This window comes from Trichosurus vulpecula, chromosome 3, assembly GCF_011100635.1.
Source record: "Trichosurus vulpecula isolate mTriVul1 chromosome 3, mTriVul1.pri, whole genome shotgun sequence".
NCBI lineage: Eukaryota > Metazoa > Chordata > Mammalia > Diprotodontia > Phalangeridae > Trichosurus > Trichosurus vulpecula.
Genome location: NC_050575.1, coordinates 382,276,575 through 382,298,812, shown reverse-complemented (window position 1 = coordinate 382,298,812; position 22,238 = coordinate 382,276,575). Strand labels below are relative to the sequence as shown.

At 41.5% G+C, this 22,238-nt stretch overlaps 1 protein-coding gene across 2 annotated transcripts in view; it reads right to left on the bottom strand.

Moving 5' to 3' along the window:
• WFDC1 (WAP four-disulfide core domain 1) overlaps positions 1-21,898 on the bottom strand; it is a 50,780-nt gene extending 28,882 nt beyond the window's left edge. For both annotated transcript variants that reach the window (XM_036751806.1, XM_036751807.1), the window contains exon 1: positions 21,434-21,898. In XM_036751806.1, coding sequence (XP_036607701.1) covers positions 21,434-21,589 — 156 coding nt within the window. In that variant the 5' untranslated portion in view covers positions 21,590-21,898. The remainder of the gene's footprint in view (positions 1-21,433) is intronic.
• Positions 21,899-22,238: the final 340 nt, after the last annotated feature.

Sequence of the window (22,238 nt, the reverse complement as noted above, 5' to 3'; positions counted from 1 at the left end):
GTCACTCAACTTTCCTGTTTCTGCCCTATAAAATGGGCATAACAAATAATAGCATTTTACGACCCAGGGACATTGTGAGGCTCAAACGGGATAATACATGTAACGTGCTGTATGAGTGTTCGTTATTATTTATCAAGATTCAAGTTGCATTTAGTTCCTTCTCAATTACGAAATTCTAGGATCCTACGGATTCTGTGTCTTGTCTATAATCACACAGGTAATGAATGAGGAGAAGATACAGGATTTGAATCCAGGCCTTCGGCTCCTATAGCCATTGCTTCCCTGTGCTCATTTCGATGAATCGAACTGATTTCCTCAAGGTCATTGGCTAACCAGTGACAAAGCAGGGATACGATGACCTTGAATCCCTCCTAGACCCTAAACTCCAGAAAAGGAAGGGCTGGGTCTTATCTGAACTTTGTATTTCTGCTCCATCCCCCGTGCCTGGCAAAATGCTCTACATTTCATTTTGTTGCTGTTGTTGAGTCGTTTTAGTCTTGTCCGACTCTTCATGACCCCATTTGGGGTTTTCTTGGCAAAGATGCTGGAGTGGTTTGCCGTTTGCTTTTCCAGCTCCTTTTACAGATGAAGAAACTGAGGCAAACAGGGTTAAGTGACTTGCCCAGGGTCACATGGCTAGTTAGTGTCTGAAGCCGGATTTGAACTCAGGAAGATGAGTCTTCCTGTCTCTAGGCCCATATAAAGTCCATAAAGTTGAGGAACTTTATGCACTGCACCACCTAGCTGCCCATATACATCATAGCCACTTAATAAAATTTTGTTGAATGATTTACAGAGTGTACGCATACCCACTTTTTGAAAATTATTTATTTTTTTCTGAACATATTGCAAGCACTAAAGCAAATGGGCTTTAATACAAGATAAAAGAGGGCTGTTCATGGCCATCAGCCATTCTTAGAGTTAACTGACAACAATCTCACCCTTTCTTTAAAAACTGTCACCAGAACATTACCTCACAGGATATGAAACAGCAAGAAATACTCAACCCTTTCCTCATACCTCCCTGGACCACAGTACTTCTTGGTCATTCATCACCATCCATTGTCATAGTAAATAAGTGGTAGAGATTTTATTTTTAAGATGCTAACCTCATCTGTGCCATAAAGTCAGAGGAGACGCATTGGATCTTTCCCCTAAAGGACCAGGGATAATATTCACAGGCTCATTTTTGCTGTTCTTGCACAGAAAAACCATCTCACAACATTTTAGCAAATTAAAAACCGTTTTAGCTTCTAATCTTCATTTACTTGGAACTTCCAAGAGATAAAGCTTGATAAAAACACACCAAGCGGAAACCTTAGCCTCTCCCTCCTCGATACATATAGGCAATGCGCTCTTTAATCGTCTTCAAAGCAGGGCGCTTAGCCTGTCAGATTAACATGCAAATAATATTGTGATGATCTTGTTTGAGCCCCGTTTCATTAATTCTGTAGGAAATGAGCTAACAGGGAAAGGAATTGAGTTGTTTCTCCTATTCATACTTCGGAAATTACCGACTGCAACCTAGCAATTAGGCAGTCAATGACTAGTTCTCCAAGCCTTGGAAAGTGTGGTAGATAAAATGCCGGGCTGGAGTCAAGAAGAGTCATCTTCATGAGTTCAAATCTGGCTTCAGACTAGCTGTGTGACCTTGGGCAAGTCACTTCACCCTGTTTTCCTTAGTTTTCTCATCTGTAAAATGAGCTGGAGAAGGAAATAGCAAAGCACTCCAGTATCTTTGCCAAGAAAACCCTAAATGGGGTCGTGAAGAGTCAGACGTGACTGAACAACAACCGATGAACCCATGTGGTTTCAAGGAGTTTCACATCATGTGTTCTCATGTCATCCTCCAAACAGTCTTCTGAGGTGGGGCAGGACGGCTTATCATATTCATGGCATACAGGAGAAAATGGAGGCTAAGAGAGGTTAATGACTTCCTTCAGATCATACAACTTACAATTGGTGAAGCCCAGACTTGGCCTTAGGTCTGTCTCCTCTGCCTGTGCTTTTTTCTATTATCCACTGAATTCCAATGAACAAATGGGTTTTTGCATCTGAAGACTAAAATCACAGATTATTTATTACAGGTGAAAGGACCCTTCGAACTTGGAATGTTAAAGCTGAAAGGAGCCTTAGAACACAGAATGTCAGAGCTGGGAGTGCCCTTACGGGACTGAAGGTTAGAGCTGCGAGAGGCCTTAGAACACAGAATGTCAGGGCTGGGAGGGACCTTAGAATACAGAATGTCAGGGCTGGGAGGGACCTTAGAACACAGAATGTCAGGGCTGGGAGGGGCCTTAGAATACAGAATGTCAGGGCTGGGAGGGACCTTAGAATACAGAATGTCAGGGCTGGGAGAGGCCTTAGAACACAGAATGTCAGAGCTGGCAGGGCCTTAGAACACAGAATGTCAGGGCTGGGAGGGATCTTAGAACACAGAATGTCAGAGCTAAGAGAGGCCTTAGAACACAGAATGTCAGAGCTGGCAGGGCCTTAGAACACAGAACATCAGGGATGGGAGGGATCTTAGAACACAGAATGTCAGAGCTGAGAGGCCTTAGAACACAGAATGTCAGAGCTTGGAAGGGAGCTTAGAACATAGAATATTGGATCTGGGAGGAGCTTTGGGCTATAGAATCTCAAAACTGGAAAGAATCTTAGAACATAGAAGGAAGAGCCCTTCAAATTCAGAATATCAGAGCTGAATAAAGAATGTCAGAGCTGGGATGAATCTTCACCCATAGAGCACTGGGACCGGCATCAGCAAGACCTGAATTCAAATTTGTCCTCAGACACTTAGCAGCTGTATGGCCCTGGGCAAGTCACTTAACCTTTGTGGGACTCAGTGCTTCAACTATGTAACAGGGATAATAATGGCACCTCCCACCTAGGGTTGTTGTGAGGATCAAATGAGATCATATTTATAAAATGCTTAATACAAGACAAAAGAGGGCTGTTCGTGGCCATTAGCCATCCTTAGAGTTAACTGACAACAATCTCACCCTTTCTTTAAAAACTGTCACCAGAACATTACCTCGCAGGACATGAAATAGCAAGAAATACTTGACCCTTTCCTCATACCTCCCTGGACTACAGTACTTCTTGGTCATTCATCACCATCCATTGTCATAGTAAATAAGTGGTAAAGATTTTATTTTTAAGATGCTAACCTCATCTGTGCCATAAAGTCAGAGGAGACGCATTGGATCTTTCCTCTAAAGGACCAGGGATAATATTCACAGGCTCATTTTTGCTGTTCTTGCACAGAAAACCATCTTACAGCATTTTAGCAAATTAAAAACCGTTTTAGCTTCTAATCTTAATTTACTTGGAACTTTCGAGCGATAAGGCTTGATAAAAACACACCAAGAGGAAATGTTAGCTTCTCCCTCCTCGATACATATAACACTGATCTGTTTCTACTCCAGCCCTTTTCTAATTCCAATATTCGTTAGCCCAAACCTTCCCACCTTTCTTTTCTCTCCTTCCTTCCTTCCTTCTTTCCTTCCTTCCTTCCTTCCTTCCTTCCTTCCTTCATTCCTCCTCTCTCTCTTTCTTCCTCTCGTCCTCTATCTCTCCCTTTCTTCCTCTATTTCCTCTCTCCCCCTCCCTCCATCCCTTCCTTCTTTCCTTCCTTCCTCCTTTTCTCCCTCCTTCCCTGTCTTCTTTTTTCCTCCCTTCCTTACTCCCTCCCTCCCTTCTTCCTTCCCTTTCTTCCTTCTTTCCTTCCTTATTTCCTTTCTTCCTTCTTTTTTTCTTTCCTCAATCAAAAGAAGGAAGAAACTGGAAAAGGTCCTAAAAGTGTGTGGAAAAAGCAAACCACCCTCAAATAGAAAGATGAGGGCACATTGCACCCTGTGATGACAGCGACCACAAACTAGAAACACAACATTCTCATAGGATCCTAGGCTCTGGGTCCGAAAGGGAATTTAATGATTATCTTCTCCAACTTCATCCTTTGATGGATCAGGCTGGCTTAAGCTCTTTGCTTGATGGGACAGCTTCCTGAAGTTTATGTAACGCCTAGACAGTTTCACCTCTGGGAAATTAGGTAGAGGATGCCATATTTTTCCATGGGCAATTAAATATGATTACTCAGTAATTTTATAAATTCAAAGGTTTGTTAGATTTCAAATTGGATGGAGCTGAGTATCAGTCAGATCTTCTGACTCCTATCCATTGATTTTTCACTCTACCACCTATTTCTTATGTACAACTTGGAAACCGTGCTCTTCAACTGACTTCATTTTTATATGTAGTTGTGATACCCCCTTTGGAATATTCCCTCCACCCTGCACTCAAGAGTTGAATCTCCAAAGGGTGGCTTCTATCTCTGGTTCTAGGAATAGTCTTGTGGGTGACTACTCCTATTCCCATAGTTCATGAGCCCCCACTGGTGCTTTTCCCATTAACAATTACCCAGGAGGATTAATTAATTCTTAGCAAAGGCATTTACTCAAGGGACATAGTAAAAAAAAAAAAACATGCCCTCTCCATAATCTGGAATATACACTTCCATCAATATACATTATGTCTGTAGGAAAAGTGAACACAAAGTAGTGAAGCAGACATGTAAGAAGCACATATGGACCAAACAATTCATGACTCTTGGTACTGCAAAGCATAGTCTGCTTCCAGAATTTTTACATAACTCCCCTTGGGTATACCAGCTCTGTTGGGGGGGGGGCACAGCTGGGCTTCCAGCATCCATTTCTTTCTTAAATGCATAGCTGTTTCTCTTCTCTGCTGCAAAGGGTGACATTCTTTGAATCCACTTCTTACCTTGGGTGACTCTCTCTCTGTCTCTATATTTGTCCTCAGGTATGTGTTGCTGCTCCCAGTTAGATGCATTATTTGCCGTGGGCCCAGTAGTTCTGGTGACAAGGTCAATATGGGGTGCAGGAAGGGAAGGGAAGGAGAGAAAGTCCTCTCCTCTGCCCATATTGTGGTTTCTTCTACAAAGCCCCCGAGCCAAGACTCTTCAAGGGCTAAACGACTTGTTTCTTTTTTATATATGGCCAAGGGGCATGGCATATTTCCTGTGTGGTGTCAACTGCTTTAATCCAATGGCCAACCTTCTAGAATCCTCTTGAGTTGAAAAAGGAATTTATTCCCACATTGTTGTGAGATTATAGACAGGCTCTTTAATATCTCCTTTCTGCTTTATGATTACATTCTAGAGCTTCATTGATCTCATCAATTGGATAGGGTCCCCTCCATGTTACAACCATGCTACAACAATGCCTCCCTGTCTTGTAGGATGATCACCTGGCATCTAGGTGATGCAGTGGCTAGAGTACTGGGCCAGGAGCTCTGTGTTCAAATCCAGCCTCAGATACTTACTAGCTGCGTGATCCTGGATGAGTCACTTGGCCTGGGCTTGCCTTAGTTTTCCTCAACTGGAAAATGAGGATAATAGTACCTGCTTTATAGGGTTGTTGCGAGACTCTATTCGTAGACTCCCAAATATTTTATAGTGTCTACAGTAACTTTAAATGGAATTTCTCTTTCTCTCTCTCACTGTCGGGCTTTGTTAGTAATATACAGGAATGCCGAGGATTTAAGTGGGTTTATTTTATATCCTGCAACTTGGCTAAAGTTGTTTATTATTTCAAGTAGTTTTTTATTTGATTCTCTAGGATTCTCTAAGTAAATCATCATATCATCTGCAAAGAGTGACAGCTTAGTTTCTTCTCTGCCTTTTCTTATTCTACCTGCCAAGACAAACCCAAGGCCTATATGAACACAACCACAAAATACTTTTCACACAAATAAAGTCAGATCTAAATAAATGGAAAAACTTCAGTTGTTCGTGGTTAGGCTGAGCTAATATAATAAAAATGACAATTTACCTAAATTATTTTACTTATTCAGTGCCATACCAATCAAACTACCAAAAATTCATTTTACAGAGCTGGATAAAATAATAACAAAATTCATCTGGAAGAACAAGAGGTCTAGAATACCTAGGGAATTAATGAAAAGAAAGGCTAGAGAAGGTGGCCTAGCCATACCAGATATTAAACTGTACTACACAGCAGCAGTCATCAAAACTACTTGGCACTGGCTAAGAAACAGAGCTGTGGATCGGTAGAATAGGTTAGGTACACAAGACACAGTAGTCAACGACTATAGCAATCTACTCTTTGATAAACCCAAAGAATCCAGCTTCTGGGCAAAGAATTCACTATTTCACAAAACCTGCTGGGAAAATTGGAAATGGCAATGTATGGCAGAAACTGGGCATAGACCCATATCTTATACCGTTTACCAAAATAAAGTCATAAGGGGTTCATAATTTAGGAATAAAGGCTATAAGCAATTTGGGAGAACAAGGAATAGTTTACCTGTCAGATTTATGGGAAAGGAAAGAATTCATGACTCATCAAGAGATAGAGAGCATTACAAAATGAAAAATGGAAAACTTTGATTATGTTAAACTGAAAAGTTTTTGTACAAACAAAGCCAATGCAATAAAGATTAGGGAAGCAGAAAATTGGGAAAGAATCTTTACAACCAGTGTCTCTGATAAAGGCCTCATCTCTAAAATATACAAAGAACTGAGCCAAATTCATAGGAATACAAGTCATTCCACAACTGAGGATTGGTCAAAGGGTATGAACAGGCAGCTTTCAGAGGAAGAAATTAAAGATATCTGCAGTCATATGAAAAAATGCTCTAAATCACTATTGATTAGAGAAATGCAAATCAAAACAACTCTTAGGTACCACATCTCTCCTGTCAGATTGGCTAACATGACAAAACAGGAAAATGATAAATGTTGGAGAGGATGTGGGAAAATCGGAACATTGTTATATTGTTGGTGGAGTTGTGAACTGATCCAGACATCCTGGAGAGCAATTTGGAACTATGCCCAAAAAGCTATTAAAATGTGCATGCCCTTTGATCCAGCAATACCACTTCTGAGGCTATACCCAAAGAGATCATACAAGTGGGAAATGGACCAGTATATACAAAAATATTTATAGCAGCTCTCTTTGTGGTGGCAAAGAATTGGAAATAAAGGGGGATGCCCATCAATTGGGGAATGGCTAAACAAGTTGTGGTATATGAATGTAATGGAATACTATTGTGCTACAAGAAATGAGGAGCAGATGGACTTCATTATAACCTGGAAAGACTTATATGAATTGATGCTGAGTGAGGGGAGCAGAACCAGGAGATCAATATACATGATTACAGACACACGGTATCTGTAAGGACTAACTCTGATAGACTTCTCATCAATACAAGTTTCAAAGACAGCTCCAAAAGACTCATGACTGAAAAAGCTATGCGCATCCAGAGAAAGAATTACGGAATCTGAATGCAGATTGAGGCAAACTATTTGCTCCCTTTTTTTCCTTCTTTTTTGGTTTCGTTTCTTCTTTCTCATGATTCATTCTGTTGGTTATAATTCTTCTTTACAACTGGACTATTATGTAAATAAGTTCAACGTGAGGGTATATGTAGAACTTAGATTGGATTACATGCCATCTAGGGGGGTGGTAGGAGAGGGAGAGAGAGAACATTTGGAACCCAAAAACTTGTGAAAACTGTGTGTTGCAAACTAAAAATAAAAAATAAACATAATTTTTTTAAAAAAGACTCTATTTGTAAACTGCTTAACACAGTGCCTGGTACATAGCATATAGATACTTTTTCCCTTCCCTTCTTTCTCCTCCTCCTCCTTTCCTTCCCCCTGTTCAACTCTCATCCATATCCTCCCAGAAGCTCACCACAGGGATCCACCCAACATAGCCGAGGCTTTCCTCCTTCCATGACTAAGTACATAGAGTTATCCTCTGATTTTTGCTCCTCTCAAAAATCACATTATCTCTTCTTGTACCTTGTACTGGATTTTAGAAGGAAATGTAGTCTTATAATGATCTAATCTCAAGTTTACCTTTCCCTATATATCTCAGATTCAATTCAGAAAATAAGTATGGGGGACCTATTAAGTGTAAGATATTGTGCAAAAATGAGCGTAACATACAAAACCTGGGCTCTGCCTTCATAGAATTTACAGTTTGACAGGCAAGATAAAACAAGCTTACAATAAACTATAGTGTGGCAAAATGTGAGAAATACATAAGAGATGGAAAATAAAGAGTGAAAAAGGTTCAGAGAAGACACTGAGGGTGAAAAATCTGGTTGGGGGTAGCAGAGAATGATCAGGAAAGACTCTTGGGAAGTGGGGATTTTAAATCCCAGCTCTGCTGTTTAGCCGCTTGTGTGGTCTGTGGGGGGGATGGGATTACTTCCCTTCTCTAGACCCTGGTTTCTACTTCTGTAAAATGAAGGGGTTAGATCAGATGAGTCTGGGGAATGTTCTAGCTCTATATCCCGTGAAATCTATGAGATGGGCCCTGAAGAAAGGATGGGGAAGAGCATTAGAAACAGAGGGTTGGAATGAGCAAAGGTGCAGACACAGGTTATGTGGGAATAATTAAACTTGATGAGAAAACCAGGAAGGGGAGCTAAGGCGATATTGTTCAGAGCCTTTGGTGCCATGTTGGAGAGTCTGGACTTCATCTTACCTACTTGAGGTGAGGAAAATACTCACATCCAGGTCAAGTCTACTAATTGTGGGTGTCCCTCAGGGCACTGTCCTCAGCTCCCTTCTCTTCTCCCTTAATATTATTTCACCTGGCAATCTTATCAGCTCCAGTGGATTCAATTATCATCTCTATGCTAATGATTCCCAATTTACCCCTCCAGCCCTAAACTCTCACCTAACTCCAGACTTACATATCCAATTGCCTAGTGGACATCTCAAACTGGATGCCCCAGACATCTTAAACTCAACATTTCCCAAACTAAGCTCATTATCTTCCCCCTAAAACTTGACCTCTTCCTAGCTTCCCTATGATTGTTGAGGGGAGCACAATCCTCTCCATCACTCAGACTCAGCCTTGAAACCTCTCTCTCACCCTACCCTACCCCATATCCAATCTGTTGCCAAGTTCTACCATGTCTACTTTATAGCTTCTCTCATATATGTCCCCTTCTCTCCTCTGATGATGTCACCACTCTGGTGCAGGTTCTCATCACCTCACGCCTGGACAATTACAACAGCATGCTGGTGGTCTGCCTCTCCCCATCACAGCCCATCTTCTACTCAGCTGTCAAACTGGTCCTCCTAAAGTCTGACCATATCAATGCCTAATAAGCTCTAATGTCTCCCAACTATCTCCAGGATCTAATATAAAACTTTCTGTTTGGCTTTTCAAGCTCTTCACAACCTGACCCCTCCCCCATTTTTCCAGTGTTCTTACACCTTACTCACCCCACGTGATCAGCAATACAACAAGTCATGGCAAATCTGCCATGATTGGCAAAGTGAGACTTATCGCCTTGCTGTTTCTTGAACAGGATACTCCTCCTAATTCCATACCTTTTCTCTGTCTGTCCCTCATGCCTGGAACTCCCTCCCTCCCCAACACCACTTCTTGGCTTCCTTGAAGTCCCAGCCAAAATCTTACCTTCTACAAGAAACCTTTGCCCAACCCTCTTAATGGTAGCATCTCTCTGAGCTCATCTCTAGTTCTGCCTGTCTGTACATAATTGTTTGAATGTTGTTTCCTCCATTAGATTATGAACTCCCTGAGAGCAAGGTCTGTCTTTTCCCTTCCTTGTATCTCCAGTGTTTAGCATAGTGACTGGCATATAGTAAGTGCTTAATAAATGCAGTGTAAGGAAAATCTACTGACTAAAGAAAGACAGCTCATAATGAAAGGGGTTCTGATGGGAAGGAGGTTCCCCTCACTTGAGGTCCTCAAATAAAAGTCAGATGACAGCTTTCTGGGATTGTTGTAGAAAGGATTCTTGGTAAGGTACAGGGTGGACTGGAGAGCTTCCAAAGTCTCTTGTAACTCAGATATTCCATGACTTGATAATGTACAAAGAAAAGGAACAAGGGAAGAGGATGAGCTGGCTCATAGAGTACAGGAAGGGGAGTAACACAGAAGAAGACTAGGAGAGTAGGAAGGAGTTAAGTTTGTGAAGAGCTTTGAATGCCAACCAGAGTGTGTTAGGGAAAAGCTGGTTATTTCTCACTCTTATTACTGTTTATCCAATGATAGTTATCTATGAAGACATCCTTTTTTGTTTTTCCTCCTGGACAATTCATTGTTCGTTCATTTGTCCCTTGTTACAGCCTGCACACACCTACCACGGGCCTCTTCATTGCCCTTTTGGTAACCCTCAACTTAAATTTTTCAGAGACTCTACTATAATAGGGCTTGAAGCCACCCAGCATCAACATTGGTGTTGAACAGATGGACCTTTGTTTTAAAGAGAAGCTTGAAGTAGTTAAAAACCCATTTGGAATTATGCAAATAAAATGACTAAAATACCCCTACTCTTTGACTCAGAGGTTCCACTGTTAAGCATGGAACTGAAGGAAGTTACTGACAAAAAGAACATGAAAATATTTATAGCCACACTTTTTGTGGGAGCAAAGAACTGGAAGCAAAGTAGATACCCAAAGATTGGGGATGTCTAAATAAATTGCGATACATGAATGGAATGGATTGTTTTTGAGGGACAGCTTGGTGACTTAGTTTTAAAAGATAATATAATCTATGTTTTATTGCATCTTCATTTATTTTAAAAAATATTTCCCAATTACATTTTAACCTGATTATGCCAAACTCAAGAGGGTTTCGGGTGCATATGGTCATGTGTTTAACATCTTTGCCCTTCACTTCTACTTCTATCGTTGGCAAAATCCTGCCTGTTCCCTTCCTGAATTTTCATTCAGAACATTCTCAGGGCATGTGAACATCATCCTCATAAGAATCTGAGAAGATGGCCACTCTGAAATGTCTCACTCTGTGGGTGGATTTGTTGCTGTTGAGCTTTCTTCTCCAAAGGAGCCAGTATTCTTCATTCTAGGGCTAAGAAATTCTACATTTTATTCTCTAGTGTGCTGAGGGTATTACTTAAGGACCCAGTTCTAGCCTGAACATAACTGCTACTGACATCTTTTTATGAGCTTTGTACTCTTCCTTCTTTGAACCTCAAGATTTGAGATGAGGGGCTGCTAAGGGGGGGGAGGTCCATTGAGACAGAAAGTGGGGACTCCACTGTTTGCTATAGTTTGATCTCTCCTGAGAATCCCAGAAAATCCAGGAGAAAAGGAATGTGGGATCAACAATTTGGCTTGGAAGCCTTAGAGTAAATGGATCATTAGGGCTGGAAGGCGCCTTGGAGATTATCTAGGACACAGCTGAAAGAGCCTTGGCCTTGAGTTCGGATTCCAATTTCTGCTCTTTGCTAGCATTTCCTCATTTCCCACTCAGCTTCACTCATTTTGAACTTCTTTCTTTGACCTCTGCATCAGGCACCCTCACTGGGTACCTCTTTCCTCCATCCCTTTTTAACTTCCTTTTGTGTGTTGTTTTCTGCCATTAGATTGTAAGCTCCTTGAGGGCAAGGGCTTTTTCATATTTGTATCCCCAGAGTTAGCACAGCACGTGGCACATGTTGTTCAATCATTTCAGACGTGTCTGATTCTTGGTGACCCCATTTGGGGTTTTCTTGGCAAAGACACTGAAGTAGTTTGCCATTTCCTCCTCCAGCTCATTTTACAGATGAGAAAATCGACAGGGCTAGGTGACTTGCCCGGGATACACAGCTAGTAAGTGTCTGAGGCCAGATTTGAGCTCAGGAAGAGGAGTCTTCCTGATTACAGGCCTGGCCCTCTGCCCACTGCACCACCTAAAATTGTAATTTACAATACTGTAAATGAAAAGAATCCTGAACTAAACTAAATGGGGTATATTCTTGGCCCTGAGGAAAAGAAGAAGAAATATGCTTTCTCTGTTTCACTGGTGAGGTAGGGGAACATGGATGGGTAATGTTACGAGCACAGTCACTGAAGTGGTGACCATTCTTCTTTGTTAAAAGACAATTGTTTTTCTGTTACAAAGAAAAGCTAATTGCTTGTACTGCATAGGTGGCTATATCGAGAAATGACTGAAATGTAAATAAAGGAACCAATAATTTTTAAAAGGAATAAATAAAACTCATTCTGCACATTTAGAGTCACAAAATTCAGTTAGCATGCTTCATGCACTTACATTGCATTTCCCACATCTGTGGGTTTGTACTGACTTCCCTGAGCTTGGAGTCGGCTCCCTCTTCACCTTCACCTTCACCTTCACTTTCTAGGAGCCCTAGTCCCTTAAAACTCAGCTCAAGCATTACCTTTTACACTACGCCCTTTCTGATCCTCCCAAAGGCTGATGGCATTTTTTCCAAAAAATGTATTTTGATTATATCTAAATATGTTTAATGGGGGTTGAACAAGGCATGTACAAAGCTCCTCTTCCTGCTGAGCACATGTTCCATCATGACTTAGGACTGAGAAGGCTACAGATAGCATCCTCTTATTGGCTGCTGAGCAGGAAGAGCCAATGACTCATGGATCTTTAAAAAGGTGATGACTCTGCCTTTGTCTCTCTCTTCTTTCAGCTCCCTCCATGGTGTTGAAACCCTCCGAGGGGTGGGGACAGGCCTGCCCCTTCTCCATTCCAGCAGAAATGTCATTCACAGCTAAAACACGCCTTGCCCAAGTGAGCCTGGGCCTGGGTTTGGGGCTGCCTCTTTCGATTTTGATCTCAGGTAAATGAGAATGGATTCCAATTTGGATGTGTCTAGGCTTCAAGGTCACCTTATGAGTTTGAAAGGTTCAGAGGTCTTGGATCCTTCAAGTGGAGATGACTGGGAGCAGGGGACATTTTATATTAAAGAGGATATCCCAGCATCAGAAAAGATACCACCAGCAGGGGGAGGATTTCAATACCTGGCTGGATGGTTAAAGGACATAAAAGTTGAGGGAAACAGTACAGAGGCGAGGTGAAATGGGAAATACCTATACAGTAGTTTCACAAAGTGCTTCATGTTCTGATGTTTATGACTCAACCTCTGGGCAGATTTTAATAGCAGTTAGATGTTATGTTTAACTCTTAACATTGTTATAGGTAAATCTTTAGCATCTTTTATCACTCCTTTAGTGTATAGGAAATACATTCACCATACCTCTAAGTATCTTTCTACTTTCCTTCTGGGGAGACCCTAGACAGGAGCCCAAATCTCAGCTATAAGTTAGTCTTCCCCGAGGTATCAATGTGGAAGTGTAATGAATACAGTAAGAATGTGAGAAAACATACCCTGCTCTTCTCATTAGAATCCAGGTTCCCCAAAGACTGAACCTGGTCTGAACTGTGTGCATGGGTCCAGACCGAAGAGGGGACCATTAGTAGAAAGGGGATAGGTCTGGTGCCTCAGCTCCCTGGACCCACCAGTTGTTATCAGTATTCAACACATACAGTCATCCCCTCAGATAGAATGTAAACTCCCTGCAGGCAAGGACTATTTTTCTTTTTTCTTTATATTGACAGCACCTAGAGATCATTTAGTCCAGGGGGTCTTAACTGTTTTGTGTTCTAGAGCCCTTTGGTAGCCTGGTAAAGTCTATGGACTTCATCTCAGAATCATATTTTTAAATGCATAACAAAAAATACACAGGATTACAAAGAAAATCAATTCTAATGAAATACGGCTATCAAAATATTTAAAAGAAAAAATGTTCATGGACCCCTGTGTTAAGAATCTCTAATCTAATCCAACTCTGTCATCTTACAAAGGAGGAGCAGACTGGGTACAGACTGGGAAGTGGTTTGCCTAACATCACACATCTAACAAGGAGCAGGGCCCAGTGCCAAGATTCTAACCCAAGTCCTCAGATTTCCAAATCCAGGGCTCCTATAACTGGTTCACTCCATTCACACTCCCTAGAAGGATTTGCCTTGAGAGTTTATTTTCAAAATGCCTTGTGAACATAAAACACTGCTTGTTTTTGACTGGATTTCCTAGCCTCAAATTCTGGGCTCAGGTTTACTTGGGATTTGGAACCTTCTGGATATTTTTCATTGGTTGGAGGTCTTTGAGCTTGGGGAAGGACCAATCTCAAATTCCAAGGAGACTTCCAAAGTGAGTTCTTTATAGGAGGAAGAATTCAGCCAGGGAAGGTCTAATTCAGTTACTTAACTCTTAGGCTAATAAGGAGGGCACATTTGGATAAAACCACAGGAAATGACAATCTGCCCTCCCCAGCCTCTTTACCTCCCCTGAAGGAGGCCCTTGACCTTCTTTGGAAGAGTATAACAGACCTAACAATCCATCTAATAAAAACACAACCCACAACAATCTTTCCTGATTGTGAAAGCAAGCCAGTTTTCCTTCAAACGTTATTTACTCTTGTTCTGGAATTCAGACGTCAAATGCCTGAATACATTTCTCCACAGAACAAAAGTCTCACGGGTCAGGACAAATTCACAAACAACTACTGTGCTATTTTCCAAAGACCAGGATTTACCAAGGGGCTGATGGAGGTTGGAGCCCACATAAGGCGAAATTCTGTACTCACTACTGTGAAACAAAAACCATGAAAGACTGGGAATCTGGAGAGATGGTTCTTGCCCAGGTCCCTACCTAAATAGCTGTGTGACCTTGGGTAAATCATTCCCCTTCTCTGGGACTCCCTCAGTTTCCCCATTTGCAAAATGAAGAGGTTGAACTATTTGACATAAGATCCCATGTAGCTCTAATAGGCTATGATTGAGTGAGTGTTCTCATTTTCAAGTTCCCAAGTCAGGCTGTGCTCCTAACTCTCCAGAGTCCCTCTGCCAAGCCACAGAAATCTTTTCACCCTGACTTTTCACCCTGGAAGTACCTTCTGCCCCTGCAGCCCCTTTCTCTGATTGGCTGGTTCCTCCCAGAACCTCCATATTATGGATAGCCCTGGCCAGCCATGTCTTCATTTTTCTCCAGGCTGAACTCCCAACCCTTTACACTTTCTCTTATCACTGGGTACCCTCCTTCTCCTTTCCAGCTTCCTTTTAATATTGGCATCTTTCTACTTGTATTTATATTCTCAGCACTTACCACAGTGCCAGGGAAAATAGTAAGTGCTTTATAAATGCTTGTGGTTGACTTGATGGAATGAGCATAGGAGATAGCATTATAGTAAGATTCAACCTACATATTACATAGATAACAGGATTCTGTGCTGGAAGGGATCTTAGAGGTCACCTAATCCAAAGCTCTTTATTTTACAGATAAGGAGACTGAGTTATAGAGGGGTTAAGTGATTTACTCATTTACAGAATTATTAAGTAACAGAACTGGGATTTGAATCCTGGCCTTATGACTCCAAACCCCAGGGTTTGGATTCAGCACCATGTTGACTTCTATCATACCATGTTTAAGGGGATGAGCTGCCAGTCATCTGACTTTTGTCTATGAATACCTTTTAAAAAGAGCTTTACTTATGTTATTTCAGTTATTTCTCACAACTCTATGGGGTAAGATCATAGAGAGCAATATTATTATTTGTATTTATAATTATATTATAATTATCATTATTGTAACAAGAGCTCATATTTATATAGAGCTTATATATTATTTAAATATATTGTAACTATAACAATAATAGTAGCATTTATAAAGAGCTTATATATGATATTATTTAAAATATTATACTATGATTATTGTTATAACAATAATAGCTAGCATTTATAGAGTCATATAATATTATTTTCTTTTGTTGTTTAATATCTATTTAATATTTATAATACTAGTTAATTACATTATAATTATTTTTATTACAATAGCTAACATTTACAGAGGGCTTGTATATTATTTAGAATATATTATAATTATTATTTATAACAATAATGGTGAACATTTATAAAGAGCTTATGTATATATTATTTAAATATTACACTATAATTATTGTTATTTACATGTATTTACATTTATTATAACAATAACAACAAATACAATAAAATAATAATAGCCAGTATTTACATGGGGTTATATAATATTATTTTCATTTGTTGGTTAATATCTATTTATTTGATATTTGTAATACTATTTAATTATATTATAATTATTTTTATTATAACAGCTAACATTTACTTAGGGCTTATATATTTTAAAAATATATTGTGATTATTATTTATAACAATCATGGTGAGCACTTATAAAAAGCTTATATCTGATAGTATTTAAAATATTATACCATAGTATTTACATGGGGTCATATACAATATTATTTTCATTTGTTGTTTAACATCTGTTTATTTAATATTTATCATACTATTTAATTGTATTATGATTATTGTTATTATAACAATGCTATCCAGTATTTGTATAGAGCGTTAAGGTTTACAAAGTACTGTATACATGTTAACTCATTTGATATTCACAATCACCCTGTGAAGGAGGTGCTAGCATTATGCCCATTTCAAGATGAGGAAGCACACAGTTAGGAAGTATCCAGGCAGGATTTGAACTCAGGGCTTCTGGACTCCAGGTCTAGGTCTGAACCACTATATCACATAGCTGCCTTTTGGAAAGCCTCTTAGAGGTACTCTAGTCCAGGCCTTTCATTTTACTGTTAGAAGGCTGGAGCCACAGAGAGTTAAGCGATTTGCCCAGTTGGTAAGTAGCAGAACTGGAATTTGAACCCAGACCTTCAGACTCCAGATCCAGTATCTTTCCTCAATACCACAGTGATTCTTTTCATAAGATCCGGTGATTCCATGTTCATTGTTCTGAGTGTACACATCGCATAAAGGTACAGGATTTTAGTTTTGATTTAGGCCATGATTATAATCAAATTTGGTTGTCGCTCGTTCAGTCGTTTTCCAGTCATGTCTGACTCTCTGTGACTCCACTTGAGATAATGGGGTGGTTTGCCATTTCTTCTCCAGTCCATTTTACAGATGAGGAAACTGAGGCAAAGAAGGTTAAGTGACTTGCCCAAGGTCACATAGCTAGTAAGTGTATGAAACTGGATTTGAACTCAGGTCTTCCTGACTCCAAACCCAATACTCTATCCACTGTGCCATCTAGACTTCTTTTTAAACTGAGCATTTTCCCCTAGATTGTCCAGGGTCCCCTTTATTCTAACAAAGATGGTATCAGGAGACAGATCACTATCGGTCTTGGTGATCTCTTAGGTCCCTCCCAGTTCTAATTCCATTGAAACGGAGAAAAACCTCCCATTTTACAGATGAGGAAACTGCTCAAGGAGAGAACGTGAGAGGGATTAAATCCAGGCAGTGACACAGAGAGGGAATCAGGACTCCTGAATTTTTTACTTCTCTTTCCCTCCTAACTTTTCACATCTGGGTTTGCCTGATGTTGCCTAGCGCACTATGCAAGATATTAAGCTTAGGCCTAGAAATCTCTGCCCATTCCTCTCCAATGAAAGCACTTGAAGAAATGGAAGCATCTTCAAGACCATGCCTACATGACAGAGACACACATGCACCATGAGAAGCCTCAGGATGCTGGCCACATCTGCAGAAAGTCATCCGACCATTTACAAACACACAGCTTCCTGCTTTATTCCAAGACACCCTCAAGTATTTGGTTTACATTGTAATCAGGAGAGGCCAAATGTGAAGATGTCGGCATTCTGGAGCTCAGGGAGGTGGCAGGGAAAACGCCAGAGCTTTTCTTCCTGTCCCCTGCTAGGGTCCTGCTTTGTGGTCCTGGCCTGGGCCAGGACCTGAGCATCATGAAAGTACAAACTCGGAGACTTTCAGGAAATTAACTGGCACCAGAATGTAGACGGCTGTGCCAAATTCACTAAAGCCTAGCAAGATTTCCCATTGGGCATCACAGCCTCCCAACAAGGCAGTGGAACTTTGGGAGCCTCTGCCAAGTTCTCACAGAAGCTTTGAAGAGTGAACATAAACTCATAAGGCTGCAAGGACCAGGGAGGGGGCAGTCACTCTCAGGGATCCTTCTGCAACTGTGATTACATCATCCCTTAGAAGGCTGCTCTGGTGAATCCAGAGCACTATCTCTCTGGCTCTCTCCCTTTTCCTTCCCTTCCTCTCTCCCCCTTCTCTTTCTTTCTTTTTTTCTTCCTCCCTTCCTCTATCCTTCTCTATCTTCCTCTCTCCTCTATTTCTCCTTTCTTTCCTTCCTTTCTTCTTTCTTTTTTTCTTCCTTTCTTTTCCCTACCTTCCTTCTGTTTTTTCTCTCTTTCTTTCTCTCTTTCTTTCTTCTTCCCTTCCTGTCTCCCCCTCTCTTTTTCTCTTCCCTCCTTCCTTTCTTTCTTCCTTTCTTCTTTCCTTCCTTCCTTCCTTTTCCTTCCTTCCTTCCTTCCTTTCTTTCTTTCTTTCTTTCTTTCTTTCTTTCTTTCTTTCCTTTCTAACATCCTCTCTTCCTCCCTTCCTGTCTCCTCTCTCCCCCTTTCCTTTCCTTTCCTTTCCTTTCCTTTCCTTTCCTTTCCTTTCCTTTCCTTTCCTTTCCTTTCCTTTCCTTTCCTTTCCTTTCATTTCCTTTCCTTTCCCTTCCCTTCCTTTCCTTTCTTCCTTTCTTTCTTTCTTTCCTTCCTTCCTTTCCTTCCTTCCTTCCCTCTTCCCTTTGCATGGATCCCAGGCCAAGCACAGTAGGGTGAGCCGATGGGATAGGAGGTTGGTATGGGGTAAGGTAGGTCAGGTCTGTGTCACCAAACATGAAAGCATAAGACCACACTGCAAAGGCTAACAAGTCAGTCCTTCAGTTACAGATACAGCACTGGATTTGGAGCTAGAGAACCTGGGCTCAAAGCCCACCCGTGTGACCTTGGGTAAATCCCTTAACCACCTAGATCTCAGTCTCCTCATCTGTAGAAGTAGTAGTCCAGATGCATGACCTCTAAGGTCCATTCCAGTTCTAAATCCATGCTCCTATGACATTATCTACAGTGCGTTAGCATAGAATTAGCCAGAGATCTGGCCTTCGGGGTCAGAAAACCCCTGAAGTTCAAAGTTCTATGTCTGACACATACTGGCCATACAACCTTCAATCTCTCGGCACCCCAGGAAATTCTCAACAACTCCATATCGCAGAGAAAATACCAGGACCTTTAAATAGATGAAATCAAAGGTCTCCAGAAAAAATTAATTACCCATAGCTCTACTCTCCGCCATTATTATTCTTATTTGGGGCCAGTCCTATCAGTGGAGGGATCTCCCACTTTGGAAGGAAGGAAGCAAACAATCTTTATTACTATCACCCATCTAGGAAGTGTCTAAGGCCAAATTTGAACTCAGGTCTTCCTGACTCCAGGCCCCGCACTGCACCACCTACCAGCCCGCGACAGCTTTGGGAACTCCCTCTACCTATAAAGATTGGTAGCTCATGAAACTTTTGATCAAAAAGTTCAAGTTGGAAGGGAATTTAGAGGTCAGCTATTTTACACATGGGGCCACTGAGGCCCAGGAAAGAGAATCAACTTGCCCCAAGTCACAGAGCTAGCAAATGGTGGAGGCTGAGCAAAACTCTAGGTCTCTGAGCTCCCAACTTGGCCTTTTTCCAGCGTATCTCGCAATTAATTTGGGTACCCGGTTTTACATTGGTCATTTCCAAATGTTATCTCCTTCCTTGTGGATATTGGCACCTCCTTCCAATGAGGATAATAAAATCTGTTACATTGGAGATATCTTGGGGATATCATCAGATGATATATGAGAAAGTCCTTTGAGTTCTTAGGAATAAAGGGCTCTATATAAATCGCAGAAATAAATCTTGTCAGGAGAGAAAGAGGAAAGGGCACAGAGGAGACTCAGACTGGAGAACAGACCCTCCACTCCATCAGACTGGCCTCACCATCGCATTCCCAACTTTTTTCCTTTGTACCTTGCCACTTTCAGGGACGCTCTCTCTTCTTCTCCCCTTAATTGCTGTCCATCTCAGGTGCCATTCCCTGACCACAATGGTCTTTCTCCCCTCTTAATTTGTTTTCTAACCCCCTCGTTTGGCATGGATCACCTACTATCTTGTACTGGTAGTCCTTTTTCTGTATATAGGTCTCATTTCCTTTATGGAATTACAAGCTCCTCTAGAGCATTAGAGGCATCTGATGCATCTCTACAACCCCACGGCACCTGGAAGAATGCTTTACACATTGTAGAACTCAGAAACGTTAGTTGATTCTTTGAGTAAGACAAAGCACTCAGTTTCAATACACTCTGGTCCTTCAGATAAACCTCCATACTTTGGGACCTCTTCGTAGTTTTATACATATAAAAGATACTTTTCCTTTCACATATCTACTTCAGTTCCTTCCTTTTTCCCTGGGTAGCCAAAACCTTTCATATGTGTATGTATATTATACATGTATACATATGCATATATACACAGACATGTGTGTATATGTGTGTATATAACACAGAGATACATATATATATATATATAAAAATATATATCAATTCATATCAACTCTCAGCTCAAAAAATCTTCAGGGGCTCTCCATTGCTTCCCTGGGGGGCAGCTAAGTGTTTCAGTGTATAGAGTGTGAGTCCTGGAGTCAGGAAGACTCATGGTCCTGAGTTGAAATCTGGCCTCAGACACTTCCTTACTCTGTGACCCTGGGCAAGTCACTTAACCCTCTTTGCCTCAGTTTCCTCATCTGTAAAAGTGAGTTGAAGAAGGAAATGGCAAACCATCGGCGTATCTCTGCCAAGAAAACCCCAAATGGGGTCAGACACGACTGAAAATGACTGAACAACAATTGCTTACTGGGTCGATCTCAAATTCCTCTTCTGAGTTTCATAATGTCATTCTACCCTACCCTTCCAGCTTAATCCCATATTACTTCCTTCTATAAAATCCCTGCACCAACCCATCTGGACTATTCCCTGTCCCAAAAATCCACCTTTCCCAACAAAGGCTTTGGCTCACATTATTCCCTATCCCTGAAATGCCCTTCCCTCCCCTTTGCTTATTGAAGTTTCATCCATTATTTCTCGATCATTTAGTCCAGTCACCCCATTTTGTAGAAGACAAAACAGATTCAAAGAGGTTACTCATACACACAGGTCTAAGCAGCTGTTGTGATTTGAACCCAGGTCTTCAGATTCCATGTCTTTTCCACTAAAGCCCATCTCAAAGTCTACCTCCTCCAGGAAGACTTTCCTGATTTGTTTGCTAACAGCCATCCCGACTGGATCTCACAGTCTTTCGTTGTGTATCTCTCTAATAGTCTTCTGTGTAATATGGTATAGCAAAGCTGTCTGTGTTATCTCCACGAGTTTGCTGGTCAATGTTTAACACCTGGCTGCAGGACACACTTTTAAATTTAATCTGCATTTTCAACATTTTCTCCATCACGTTCTCTTAAGTCTAGACAATCAATAAAGCAATAAATCGAGCTCTGGTTTGCAGCGTGTGGATTTCTCAGGTGTAAATGTTCACACTGAAAATTTAACAATCGACTTTCCAGAGCCTCTATCACTGGCTCCAGCTCCTGCTTATCCTCCCTTTTCACGGCTTGGGAATTCATACCTCACGGCCAGTTCCCCCAGACACCAGCCCACCCAGGGCCAGGTAACGTAGCCTCCCTCACCCAGGTACTTACTTGGGATTTCTCCGCCAACTTCAGGTGCACCGCCCGTTTCCATAAACCTCTGGCAGAGCCCGTATCTAATAGCAACAAGAAGATGCACAGAGTCTGGGGAAAGAAGATTACCCCGCCCCGGGGTTGTCTTCCTCGTCTGTAACTTCTGGGGACCATTTTTTTCACAGGCAATGGAAAAGGCAGAGCCCAAGTTGTGAAGGCTTCAGAGTGGAGTCAGGCAGCCTGGACTGGGGTGGGCGGGGTGCAAGCCTGGGAGGACCAGCTCCCACCCTGTGCGTTCTGCCCAGAGCTCGGCTTTGGGACCACACGCTGGGCGACTTTCTCGGCTCCACTTGGATCGGGGTCCTTGGATCCTGGGCTCACCCTAAGCACGTGTTTCTCTCTCAGTGATAGCCTGGGAGATTATTTTTAGTCTTCCTCCACATCTGGCACGCAAGAGAGCTACGTTCAAAGCTCCAGCGTCAGATCAGACGACAGCTGCGGGGGGAAGGGGGGTGGGGGGAATGTCTTGCTTGCAGACAGACGTGGGCAGGGCAGCCTCTAATAAGCGGCCTTCCCAGGCTTTCCAAGATAATAAGCACTTCCCATGGACATTCCGTCCCCTCCCAGGAGGTGTGCTGTTCAGTGGGTTTGTACAAGGAGGGGAAATGTCCCGAACCCATAAGCATTCATTTCCACAAAATGTAAAAACACATGTATTAACTTAACTGTTGCTAATAAAATCCAGTTAGTCTTTTACAATTGGAAAACCCCAAATGAAGAAAAAGCAATAAAGGAGAAAGAAACCACCCTTATTCGTGACAAT